Here is a 14,189-nt window from a genome sequence, read left to right on the forward strand (position 1 = left end):
TATCTTGTTTTGGGTACTTTCTTCTTATCAATGGCCTCCTTAGGATGTAAGCCTAAGAGTGGAATTTCTGGGTGAGCAGGTATGGACATTTCAATTACTTTATTTGTATAATGCCAAATTGCTTTCCAAAATGGTTATACTAATTCACAATTCCACTAACAATGCACCAATACGCCTATCTTCTTATAACCCACCTCAACATTGACTGTTCCCATCTTGTGTCTTCTTTTTTACTTCTCAGGGTATGAGGTAAAACAAAATATGAAGGTTATTTTAATTTGCATTTCTCTTATCATTAGTGATTTGGAGTATTTTTTCATATGGTTAATTGTAAATAATTTATGATTCCAGAGCCAGGGATTCTTAGAAGCAAAGATGTAGAGAGAGAATATTCTGGGGATGGGGACAATGCCATCTAGCATAAGATGAAAACTCAGTAGACCAAGTTATGGTTAGAACATAATAGTACAGAAAGGAAAATAACGTGTAATGCAGCTAGAAGGACATTGGGAAGGACTTGAAATACTAAACAAAGGAGTTTGTCTTTTATCCTAGAAGTACTAGAGAGCCGTTGGAGCATTTTGAGCAGGGGAGTAACATAGGCAGAACTGTGGTTTAGCAGCTGTGTGGAAGGTGGATTGGAGAGAGGAGAGGATTGAAGCAGGGAGACCAGTTAAGCTATTTCAGTAGTTCAGGTGAAAGGTGATGAAGGCCTGGCCTTGGGCAGTGACAGATGAGAGAGTTATTGGGTAGGTAGAATTGACTGTCCCAGAAGCAGCTGCTTGCATATGGAAATGAAGGAGAAAGAAGGAGGAAGAGGAGGATACACATTTCTTAATATTTTAATGCTTATAACATCACCAATAAGAAAACCTTGTTCATTTCTGCTTCTCTTGTTGGATGTCCTTTCTTTCATATGGATTTGTTTACAAATGAAGACAATGCTACTAGTCAGAAAGTTTCTGTTTGTTCCAGGCTTGGTCATTAAAACTGAGAGAGCTGTAGTTTAGGATGAGTCGAGTCAGATTTCAGGTAAGGCCTGTAATACACACCTGAGCTCTATTCTTCATCACCATCCCTAGAGAGAACAGAGTCGTGCTGAATCATTCTTGGCAAATATCCATTTTATAGCTTGCAGAAGTTTAGGAAGAATAATTCAGTAACTTCCTAAAGGCTGGTACAGCAAAGTCCATGGCCGTCATCCAGTAACAGTCTGAAGAATGATTATAACATGCAAATAAGCACCAGCCAGGTGATGACACAGGGCAAGACAGTCTGAACCTTTCTGGTTCAACTTTTCAAGTGGTTTAAACATTTTAAGTGATTTTAAAAAATTAGTACTGAAGTTACCGCAGTTCATTTTGAACAGTGTAAAGCTTAATTCAGTTAGATATTTATGGATTGAATATATAGTTATATATCTGATATTTATACAAAAGATGTATATATTCTACATGATATATAGAATATGGAATAGATACTTTGTGTTCCATAGTATATATATAACATACATAGTCCATATTCTACATGACATATAAAATATATAATCTGTATCTAGAATGTATACTATGCATTTGTTATATTCTAGATACAGAATATATACTTAGTATATCATCTTATACTATATAGACTACATCTATATAGAATATATACTGTGTGTATCATATAGAATATATACATGATATATATTCCATTTTGTATAACATGGCATACATACTATGTAATACATAGCATGTATTTTGTATTTATGATATATAGAATATGGCATACATGTATATATTCCATATATTCTATGTGTATATTTTATGTGTCATGTAGAATAAGAAATATTTATCTATTTATTTATAATGATAGGCCTAGGGATTTGTGCTGCTTCTAAGCTGCAGTTTAGAGATGAATTTTGGGGCTTTAGTAAGTGCTTAATAAATGTGTTGAATGAAATTAAATTGAATAGGAGCTCTTGGAACATCAGGTAGGGACCAAGAGACCATACTAGGCATTTGGCTCTTTAAGGGTTACACAGTGGAACTCATAACTAATCTAGTGCCGTATAACTGCTTGATCAAGGTCGGTTGTGGTTGGCACCTTTGCCCAGCTGTAATTAGGAATTCTTGCAACTAGAGCAAATTTGGTTGATAGGGAGGAGAGAAAAAAAAAGCCCACCCCCCAGTCAATTAGACAGTCATTTTAGGAGAGGTGTCAGCCAGTGCCCCAGAGAGTCCAGACTGGAAGCTGGGCATGGGCTATGATGTTTAGGGACATCAGGGCAGAGAATGGCTGAAATGAGGATGAACTAGGCATCTTTAGTTATGGCTCTGCCTCCTAGCATTTCTGTACTTACCCTTCCTAATGACTGTGCTTGATTTTTCTCCCTTACAGATCTTGGATGAGGTAGAAAAACGTCGGGGCATCTCCCCTGCCCTGGTGCAGCCACTCATGAGAAGTGTCATGGAAGCCCCTTTCCCAGCTCTGGGCAAAACCATCACTGTCAAGAACTTCTTGCCAGGCTCTGGAACTGAAGTGAGTGACTGGACTCCTCTAGTTCTTGGAAAGAGGGGAGGCCCCAGCCAAGAAAAACAGTCAGAGGAGGACTAATGATCAGTAGGGAGCAAAATTCGAGTCTTTCTCTCATTGGATTCCCAAGACTTGTGCAAGATGCTCTCACTCATCAACTCATTCAGTCAGTCTATCAGTAAACATTTATTAAGCACCACCTTTGTGCCAGGCACTGTAATAATCACTGAAGATACAAAAAGAGGCAAAAGACAGCCCCTGCCCTCAAAGAGCTCACAATCTCATGGGGGAGACAACACATAAATAAATATATACAAACAAGCTATGTATAGGATAAATAGGACATAATTAATAGAGGGAAGGCCCTGGAGTCAAGACAGGTTGGGGAAGGCTTCCTGGAGAAGGTGGGATTTTAGTTGGAACTGAAAGGAAACCAGGGGAGTCAGTGGTTGGGCAGAGGAAGGAGAGTGTTCCAGGCATGGGGGATAGCCATAGAGAATGCTGGGAGCCTAGAGATAAAATGGTCCTGTTTGTAGAAAGGCCAGGAGGCCAGAGTGACAGGATCAAAGTACTCTTCCTGTGAGGGAACAAGGTGTAAGAAAACTGGAAAGGTAAGAGGGGGCTAGATCATGAGGGGCTTTGAATGCCAGAGCATTTTGTATTTGATTTGAGGTGATAGGGAGCCACTGGAGTTTATTGAGGGGGAGAGGAGTGACACGATCAGACCTGCATTTTAGGAAAAAAATCACATTAGTGGCTGAGTGGAGGATGGATTGGGATAGGGAAAGACTTGAGGCAGGTCGACCCACCAGCGGGCGGCTACAGTAATCAAAGCCTGAGGTGTGATGAGGGCCTGCATCCAAATGGTGGCAGTGTCAGAGGAGAGATGTTGAAAGGTGAAATCGACAAACCTTGGGAGCAGATTGGCTGTGAGGGGTGAGAGATAGTGGGGAGTCCAAGGTGACTCCTAGCTTTCAAGCCTTAGAGGCTGGGAAATATACTATGTGCCAAGCTCTGGGCGTGTAAAGAAAAAAAAAAAGCCCTCTCAGCAGATGTTGGTCCTTTATTTAAACTAATGTTCTGACACAAGCTATAGCCCAGGGCAATGAAGACATAAGTAAGTCCCTAATTCAGAGATGGATTGAGCTAGATAGGTAGGACCTTAGAGGTGTTCATATTTCCAGGGCACATTCTTTTCCACTACATCATTTTATATATCCTTGATACTCTTGTGCTCCTTTCCCTGACATCTCATGGGCCTGGAAGTCCAAAGCCCTAGGTTCCAGTCTCAGCTCTTCTGTTAACTAGCAGTATGACCTTGAGTAAGTCATGGTTGCCTTGTGGACCTTGGTTTCTTCCTCTGCCAAGTCCTGTGCTAAGTGGAGCCCTCACCACTGAACTCATTCTTCTGGCAGGTGATTGAACTGTGTCGGCCTCTCGACTCCAGGCTTGAGCATGTCGATTTTGAGTCTCTCTTCTCATCTCTCAGCATCAGGCACCTGGTCTGCGTCTTTGCTTCCCTACTGCTGGAGAGGAGGGTCATCTTTATTGCAGACAAGCTCAGGTACACGCCTCACCCTTTTTTTTATTATTATATATTATATTCGACTTGGTGGTGGTGATAATCACTTATATAATGCCATAAGGTTTATGGAGCACTTTCCCGATTGCAACCTTGACAAGTGAAGACCATCTGACTGCTGTCCAACCAAGTGCCCCTACTGGCTCCTTTATTCCCTCAAGAAAAAAATAAGATCCTAAAAGCAAAATGGTCACCCTAAGTCCCGCCTAACTTAATCCTGAATTTTTACATCCAGGAATGAGGCATGAACAGAGAAGAGGAAAAGAGAATGACTAAGAAAAGGAAGGAAAAAGAAAAAGATTAGAAAAGAAAGAGAACATAAAGGAGGTAAAAGAAAGAGGCGTATGTATTGCCGAAAGCATAGAGAAGAGAATGCAAAGGGGGCAGGGTTAGAGAGGAGAAAGCCCATTGGACTAAACTAGACTTCCAGGGTCGTTGGTGCTGGTCCTGGTTCTACCGCTAAGATGCCCCAAGTCAAATCAGAGCTAGGGAAAAACCACTGAAGTGAAACCGAGTCAGTCCAAAATTCCTGGAAGGAAACATTATTTATAGTTTTCAAATATTAGAATGTTTAAATATATCCTTTTACCTTGGATCTGAGACCAGACAGAGAACCTAATATAGGCATTGACAAAAATGACCAAAATCATAATCATAAATCATAAAATCATAATCAGTTTACTGGGAACAATCCTAGTAACTCTTGGATCCATACCTTGTGGGAAGAGAGAGATGTAAGCAGCAGGATTCAGAGTAGGGATTTTAGGCTAGGAAATGCAGGTGATAAGGTAGGGGCAATGTCTAGCCTGGAAAACTGGATGGAGGGAGAAAGATAGATAGATAGGGCATCTATTAAGTATCTGCTATGTGCCAGGCACTGCTAGAGATACAAAAAAAAGTCAAGAGATAATCCCTGCTCTTGAGGAACTCATAATCTAATGAGGGATACAACATGCAAACAACCATGTACAAACAAGGCAGATGAAGGATGAATAGGAAATAATCAACGGAGGGAATCACTAAAATGAAGAGAGAGTGGAAGTCTTCCTATAAAAAGTGGGATTTTAGCCAGGACTTGAAGGAAGCCAGGAAAGTCAACGAGATTATTCCTACCCTCAAGGAGTTTATATTTTAATAGAAAAAGTCAACATATAAAAGAAAGTTGGAGAGGGGAAGGAAAAGGCCAGGAAGCTGTCAGGAAAGTAGAAAAAGAAGTCTGAAGACTGAGTTGGGCTGGAAGAGTTGGCAGAAGCAAAGTGATTGGGTGTAGCCAGAGGTAGGAGGCTAAATTAAGAGAGCTGAGAAACTTAAGTGTTCCAAATTTAAAAAAAAAAATCTAAGAACTATGCTTTAGCAAGTACACATAACTTATACTGAATGAGGGAGGAAGGTTAGATAGTTAGATAGCAGAGTGGATAGAATGTTGGACTTGTAGTCAGGAAGACCCAGGTTCAAATCCTGCTTCATACACTAGCTGTGTGACCCTGGTTCAATTATTTAACTTGTCTGTGTCTCAGCATCTTCATCTGTAAAATACGGGATTTGAACTGAATGGACTTTAAAGTGCCTTCCAACAATAAATGCATGATGCTATGATTTACGATTTCCTCAGAGAATGCCAGCGAGAGTCTCTGACTTTGTATATAAATTCTAGGAAGTTTCTTGAGGCCCGCTGGAATTAAGTTGACTTGTCCAGGTTTGAACCCAAGTCTTCTTGACTCCCATTCAGTCTCCTTCTGAACAACACTAATATTCTTCCTTTACGTCAAGGGTTCATAACCTTCTTGGGGTCTTGGAACTCTTAGCTGTCTGGTGAGGTCTGTTGACCCCTTCCTGACTCAGTCAACCATGTCAGTCTGCACAGGACATGAGACAAAATATGACAATAAGGTACATTTCTTGGGGACACATTGTGGGGAGAGATAGAAAGTCAATATTTGCAATTGTCCTTCCAATTGCAGTTCTGGTTACCCTAGTGTTGTTATACACGCACACGCACACACACACACACTTTTATGTAAACAATTTGCTCTGTTTTGTCATATCCTGGCTTGGATTTTTTTAAAAAATTGGCTTTTTGTTATACCCTCATTGATTATTTTTGAATGTTGCAATGTTTGGCAAATTAAGGAAAGAAGCCCTATCTCTTGAAGCTGGAGCCTGGCAGCTGGGCAGCTCTCCAGTTCCCTGGGCACCAGGGAATTCAGACGAGAGTTCTCGAAGCCAGAGATGAGAAATGACACTTTGCTGACCAAGAGCCAATTCCTCGGCAGTCTGATAACACCCTCTGGTTTTTTATTTTCTAATTCCTGCTCCCTCCTCCCCATTTTGGCAACTTCTAGTCAAGCAGTTCTACAGCCACAGGTTCAGAGGGGATAGAATCATAAGACTTCAGAGACCAAGGCAGGATATAGAAGATAACTCTGATAAATCTGGTTATTGATCTCCTGGCAGGTAGGACACAGAGGTGTCAGTTGTGGGATGAAAGATAGAGAAGTATTGTACTAGAATAGAAAAGCACTATAGTTGAAAAGGCTCTGGATATGGAGTCAAAGAGGCAGCTAGGTGGTGCGGTAGACCAAGTGCCAGGCCTAGAGTTAGGAAGACTCATCTTCCTGAGTTCAAATCCCGCCTCAGACTAGCTGTGTGACCCTGGGCAAGTCACTTAACCCTCTTTGCCTCAGTTTCCTCATCTGTAAAATGAACTGGAGAAAGAAATGGCAATCTACTTCAGTATCTCTCCCCCAAAAAACCCCGAATAGGGTCACCAAGACTCAGACGTGACTGAACAACCAGAACAATGGAGTCAAAAGTCCTAATCTTGTCTCTTCCTATGTCACTGTGGGCAAATGTCTTTGGGCCTCAGTTTCTTTCGGTTGTACTGGGTTAGTGGTTCTTAACCTTTTGTGTCATGTATTTTTTAAAATTCATAATTGAAAGAAATGCTAAATTTCAGTTAGAGGTTAGTGAACATAATGATGTAATTTCTTTTTTTTTAATCCAAGTTCCCAGATCCCCTGAAATCTATCTGGATCCCTGGTTAAGAATCCCTGAATTAGATGATCTCTAAGTTCCTTTTTTTGCTCTAACATTCTATGATCTTTTCTAAAATTGAACTGGGGAAAGTGCAACCTAGGAAAGATGAACAAGTTCAGAAAGTTTTGATGGGTATGGAGAGAGATGATGAATAAGGAGAGATCAAGAGACCAACCACCATTCCCTGGGGAGTGGGGTGGGGGAGAGACAACACAGGACATTGCCCATAAAGACACAGTGTAGCATAATAGAGCACTAAATGTGGAATCAGATCAGGGTTCAGATCCAGCTCTGCCACTGCTTGTGTGGTCTTGGCAAATGTCACTACCTTTCTTGTCTGTTTCCTCATCTATAAGATTAGTAGATTGGACATCTGCACTTCACTACTTCAGTGTCACTAACTGATCTATAAAATCCCATGAACCTGTGTGAGATCTGAGAAGAGAATCAGGCCCCCACATCTCTGGTTCTCATATTGCCAGATTTTCATATACCCAGTGCCACTTGTGCCTGCACAGAAGGAGAGAGGTTCCTGATGGGTAGTGAAAAATTAATTACTTAGAAGTTTGTCGACAGATAATTAGGATAATGATTAACTTTCTTAATTGCTGAGGGCTGCTCAGAAATTCACTGGATAGGAGATATGTTCTTCCAGGTCTTAATTTTTAGCATATAACCATATAACTTGTTCAAGATCACATGGAAGTCAGTAACGTAGTAAGGAATAGTAAGGACCCACACTCAGGTTTTCTTTATTCCCAGTCCAGGATGCTTCCTCCTGAACAACAGCAACGTTCCTAACCTTTTTTGAAGCATTGAGCCCTTGGGCAGTCTGGTGAAGCCCATGGAACACTTTTCAGATTAATGTTTTTAAATGCATAAAATAAAATACATAGGATTACAAAGGATGTAATTTTTTCCACCTAAGTATCTATCCACAGTTTATGGACCCCAAGTTAAGAATCCCTGTCTAAGGACAAAGGCTTAGGTACAACCACACGGTTCAGTAACCAAGACCTAGATATAAGCTGATGTCCCTCACCAAAGGCCAGCTGCTTATGCCCCACCAGAGTTGCTAAGCTCGGACAGTTGTCATGAAACGTAAGACTGGTGAAGAGCAAACATAATTTTACTCACTAATGGCCGTGATCTAACAGATGCCCCAAGTTCAACAAGAACAACAATAAAGTAGCTTTGGGGATAGAAGGCTAAACAGAACCTCAGTCCATGAATTGGCCAATTGTTCTTAACCCCATGACAGACATGAGCCCACGTAAGTTTGCTAGCCATAACATAAACATCCATGGTCTTCTTTTCATGGTCACTGCTACTGAATTATTAACCCATTGCAAGAGGAAATACCAGGGAATCACACCACATACCGGGTGAGCTAGGAGAGGTTTTTTTTTTCAGTTGAGGCAAAAAAAACAGATCTAACAAGTATAAAGTGACCGCTTGATTCTGTTTCATCTTTAGAATGGATATTGAGTGTTTCTTAAGGTCCTGTCAAACCAACATTTGGCAGATAGAAAGGAAAGAATGTTGGGGGCGGGGGTGACAGAGCCTGCTGTTGTCATAGCAACCCAAGTAAATATTCCCATAATACCTCTATCCTCATTCTCCCTGCTGATAAATCAAAAATAAAAAAGTTTATTCTCTCCCTTCACATCCTTGCCGCAAAGTTTTGGTCAAACCTGCAATCCAGGGAAGGAAGCAAACACACCTGTTTACATTTAATATAAAGGAAAGAAGAATGTGGTTCAGGATAAAGAAATTATTTTCCTTTTATCTTTGTAGGTGATCTCTTAGGTCCCTTCTAGGTCTAACATTCTGTGAGGCTACCACCCCATGAAACATTAAAAAGCATTTGTTAAATCTAAATTCAGACCACTGGCTAGTGTCAAGATTAGGTAGTCAATCTTGATAATTACTGGAATTTCATCTTATTCGTAACATATGTTTACATGGCATATTTGTATAACTATGCATTAGCAAGTAAATATATCCCTCTTTATGGGCATAAATATATATATATATATATGTGTGTGTATATATATGTATGCATATATATATTTTGGAGGGGGAAGGCAGGGCAATTGGGGTTAAGTGACTTGCCCAAGGTTGCTAGTAAGTGTGTCAAGTGTCTGAGGCCAAATTTGAACTCAGGGCCGGTGCTCTACTCACTGCGCCACCTAGCTGCCCCCGTAAATATATTTTTGTGTTCTATTGGCTTATTATGAATTATTTTCTCTTTTAGCTTATAAATTCTTCAAATATAGCTACTATATCCTTCTTAGAATTTATCATTCCCCATGATGTTTGCATGGTCCACCCTCTCTACGCAGATTAGTTTATTGGAGGCACCCTGTCTGTAATTTTAGTAACGACTATGGGGTAGTTGATGTTGTTTGGATTTTAGAGTACAAATTCTACAATTTGAATATTCCCAAACACGGATGATTCAGCAACTCAGAGATTAACATACATTATCCAGACGAGTATGCATTTCTTACTTTTAAATAATTTTGTTACATTCATTTAATAAAGCAGCATGCAAATATAAGGTTTAATATGGAGAATCAGGAGTGGCGACCTTACTCTGGGCTCAGACCTTCATGCCTGTGCTTAGGTTCATAGAATTTAAAGCTAGAAGAGACTTCATAGATTGAATTGTTATTTTAAGATAATATACCATTTGAAGCAAGGTTTAAAGAAATACTACATGTATAGACTGATGTCTTTTCACCCTAGCCTTTATTTTTCATTCATTACTGTGCAGCTTCACATTTTTCCTTTGGGTTATGCTTGTTCAGTTTTCCCATTTTGGTGGTTATGGATCATCTGCATTGTGAAAACTTGCTCCTTGGACTTGCTCTCTCTAGTGCTGCTCATCTGCATAAAGTGCTCCAGAGCCTCCCTCGGACACTTTTGTTTAATGGTGTAGTGGAAAGGTCACCAGACAGGATCAGAAGACCTGGGTTTTAGTCTTGGTTCCACCACTTACTAGCCACATCACACTAGGCCAATTATATACTCTCTGAGCTTCAGCATCTTCATCTGTAAAATGGGAATGATAATGCTTTCACTGTCTTACTTCCAAAATTATTACAAGGGATGAACTTTGCAAACTGGAAAGCACTATATAAATTAAAATTGTTATTTTCATCAAAATGAGCACTTGTCAGTGAGTCATAAAGGTGACTTCCTGTAGCATCTCTTCATTCTTTTCCTGTTTTAAATAGAAAACTCCTGTTGCCTATGCTAGCTTCTCTTTTATATAGACTTTGTTAGAACCAGAACAGAGCTTCAAGATACCTGCTTCAGCCCAGTCATTTAATAAATGAGGAAATGGAAACCCCAACAAGTAAAGTGATTTATCCATGGCTGTACAGTTGACTGGGGGCAGAGTCAGGATTATAGCCCAGATTTTTGAACGCTAAGTCTATTGCCTTTTCTACTATTTTGCATTGTTTTCCTTATGATTCAGAACTGCCGTAAAGAAAACATGCTGGCCACCACCAGACACACACCCGTCACACACACAGACACACAGACATACAGACACACACACACACACACACACACACACACACACACACACAGAGTCTAGTTGTTAATCTAACAATCATATCCTTTTAGTTATTTCATCACCTTTTTCTGGAGTTTACCACTAATGTAAGAGTACCATTTTAATGAATTCTGAAGAGAGTCAATTAAATCACCTTAGCAACTGCTGGGGCTTTTACAACAGACAGAAACATGCCGGTCTATTCAATCTGGCAAACATATATAGAGCGCCTAATATATCTAACAGACTGGGTGAGGCACGAAGGATACAAAGACTAAGACTGACAGACCGTACCCTCGAGGAGTTTAGTCTTAAAAGCTTCCACTTTTCCTATGCCCAGTGGACCTCTGAAGTTTTTCTATATCCAGAATTTTTGTCAGAGATTCATAAAATCACAAAATCTCCCATTTGGAAGGGACTTCAGAGGTCATTTAGACCAACCTATACCTGTTGGAGAATCCTCCATACAACTAAGAGTAGTATTCAGCCTCCACTGGAAGACTTCCAGTGATCACTGAAATCACTGCCTACCAAGATATCCCATTCCACTATGGATGGCTCTGATTGTTAGGAAAATTTCCTTCCTATCAAACTAAAATCTGTCTCCCTGAAACTGCTGCCTACTTCTTCTGCTCTCTAGGTCCAAGAAGAATCAGTCTTCTCTATGACAGTCCTTCCAATTGTCAGAGAGTATTTTTTTTTTCTTCTCCAGACTAAACACCTTCAATTCCTTCAACTAATTCTTGTGTGGCATGGTTTCCTTTCCTCTTACCATCCTGGTCATCTTCATCATATGAGGTCATATGAAAGAACAATAGCCATGGAGTGAGAGGATCCCAGAGGTCCTGAGTTCAAATCCCATCTGTGCCATTTACTCCTCCTGTAAACCCAGACAAATCATTTAACTTCTCCGCATCTCAGTTTCCTCATTTACATAATGAAGAGTTTGGAGTAGATGAGCTCTGAGGTTACTTCTAGCTCGAAATCTGTGATCTGGACATGCTTCATTTTGTTAATATCCTCCCTAAAAATGTGGTGCCCAGAACTAAACACAGTACTCCAGATGAGGTATGGCTTCTTCTTTACGACAAATAGGAGCAGGTTTGTCATCATAGTTCCTAGCTTTGGGGCAGGGAATGGATTACTGGGGACATTCCATAATCCTAACAGAGGAGGCCTACTCCAAATGGCCATCAGGAGCTTATGAGCTGGAGTCTGACGCTGCCAGATCAGTGTTACACCCTGCAGAACTCATCCCCACCCACCAAGCGTCTAAATTATTTTTGCAATCTCTTTCTTTGCTTTTCCGTCAACCAATGGCCAGACTCCATTCTGTATCCTTCCCCTGTACGAACTACCATTCCCTTCTCCCCCGTTCTACAAGCCAAGCACAGCTGCCAGAACTGGTGATTGTCCCACCGCCCCCACCTTAATTAAAGCCAGCTGTGAGTACACTCCTAGCCTTCAAGAGATCCTGCCTCCCCATCCCCCTGACCTCCTTTTCCAGTCTAGTAAAAGCAATATGAAACTAGGTAGAACCTACCATGGGGAGGTGGGGAGAGGTGTCATCCTTATCCTCTTCTAAAATCTGTGTCTAACTTTGTATATCCCAAGAAGACTTATCATCATTCCTAGACACAAAGCTCCTCCCCCTCAAGCCAGGCTCCTGAGTGGAAAGGCTCCCCTGGCCCTTAGAAGTCAGGGAAGGAATTCTCATTAGAACCAGTGGCAGCCTAAGAAATGCACATACTTCCATCCTAGCTGCTTTCCTTTCTCTTCCACCGCCTAGGATTTTTAGAAAAACCTTTCTGGGATCCACAAAAGCATACTTTTATCTTCCTCTTCATGCACATTTAGACTTTGATATCACTTGAAAGGAAAGAAGACACAGGACAGCACCAGCTGAATGACCCACAGTGAGGACTGACCATTGCACCGCCCCACTTGCTCTTGCTTGAGCTTGGGCTCTCTTCCCTGCTGCTGGCCAACAGGGCTTCTTTTTGTTCCATACGTGGACCTAAGAGTGTTGTAGCCAGATATGTTCAGCTCCCTCGTTGGGCCTTTCTAGAGTATCCTCTGGTAAGCTCTTGAAGACCTTCAGTGATTATAATGTAAATCTAAACCAAATTTGGAAATCCATGTCCTGTAGCAACAGGCTGCCTCTCCCCTCCCCTACTTTTTTTTTTCTTTCCTTGAAAATTTGGAAAAAAAAAAAAAGTCTGCTTCCTAGTAAAGTTTGGGATGTGAAGGCCTGGTTTTTAATTTAACCTTAAGCAGGCCACTTATTTCTTGGCCTCCTTGTCTGTAAAATAAAAGAGTTGAAGCTAATTGGTGTTAATTGGTTAAATAAAACTGGGACAATTCTCACCGGTGATTAATGTTGGGGCAGACACACTAGTCTGGGGTTGTGAGCTGATAGCACTAGAAAAACATTCCACCGACCCTCAGAGGGTACCCCTTGAACCCTGAAGGGGACATGTGCACAAGTCACTAGCCCTCTGGGGGCCTGACTAATCAGTTCACGTGGAAGTTGGAATGAGGGTCCCTAAGGTTTTTTAAAGGCTACATATATAATAAATTGAACATGGAACTTTTTTTCAAATGAAGGTGTTGAAAGGACGATTTCTAAGGTAGACATCCCAGGAATTCTTTAAATCTATATTCTATGACTTTTCCACCAGTGAAGATGGGGCTCTATATTGAGGAAACAATGGAGTGGCTTATGTGACCAAGGGTACAGAGATTTGGAGAAAGAGGGTCTTTCTTCAGCCTCTGATTTTTTCCTGCCCTAAATGTTTTGAGAAAAGAGTATTATTTTCTGGAGAGATGACATTATTTGAAAAGTTTTGTGTAGAAGTCACCTCGTTTCTAAGCCATTTGACTCAATTCCTGATGTTATTCCCTACTTTATTCTCATTCAGACTACGTTAGTCAGCCTGCTAACTGTTCTTTCTGTCCCAAGCCTATTTTTTCTCAGATAACAGCTCCCACAGCTGAATAATCTTCCTAATGCATTGAAGATTTTTTTTAATTACATCATTTTTCTGCTCTATAACCTTCAGTGTCTCCCACTTGGCTAATGAATAAAGTATAAATACATTATCCTAATATTCAACGAATCCCATGACCTGGTTCCTCCTTGTCTTTACAACCTCTCCTCATACTTTTCCACCTCACATTCCTGTCAAAATGGACTACTCATCCATCTTACTTAGATTCTACATTTTTTATATTTATGCATTTCCACAAGCCATCCCCCAGACCCCCAGTGGACTCCTCCATCCCCCAAATACCTATATTTTGATGTTCCTTCCTGCCTTCTGTCCAGGCTCAACTCAGATGACATTTTTTCTGTCTAAGCCTTCCATGACTTCCCTCGCTCCCAAATGAAAGTGATCTTTCCTTCCCCAGTGTACTCATGCTTTGTCCAAACCTCTCCTCTCTCTGCCTTTATGTAATTCTCCTGGTTTCTTATTTGTCTGCATACTC

The 14,189-nt window shown here is 40.8% G+C and overlaps 1 protein-coding gene across 2 annotated transcripts in view; it reads left to right on the plus strand.

Annotated features, from left to right (window-relative positions):
- Positions 1 to 14,189, plus strand: part of DENND2A (DENN domain containing 2A) — a 120,863-nt gene that overhangs the window by 91,143 nt on the left and 15,531 nt on the right. For both annotated transcript variants that reach the window (XM_036761772.1, XM_036761770.1), the window contains 2 exons: positions 2,380 to 2,520; positions 3,930 to 4,078. In XM_036761772.1, coding sequence (XP_036617667.1) covers positions 2,380 to 2,520; positions 3,930 to 4,078 — 290 coding nt within the window. The remainder of the gene's footprint in view (positions 1 to 2,379; positions 2,521 to 3,929; positions 4,079 to 14,189) is intronic.

This window comes from Trichosurus vulpecula, chromosome 5 (genome assembly GCF_011100635.1).
Source record: "Trichosurus vulpecula isolate mTriVul1 chromosome 5, mTriVul1.pri, whole genome shotgun sequence".
Classification (NCBI taxonomy): Eukaryota; Metazoa; Chordata; class Mammalia; order Diprotodontia; family Phalangeridae; genus Trichosurus; species Trichosurus vulpecula.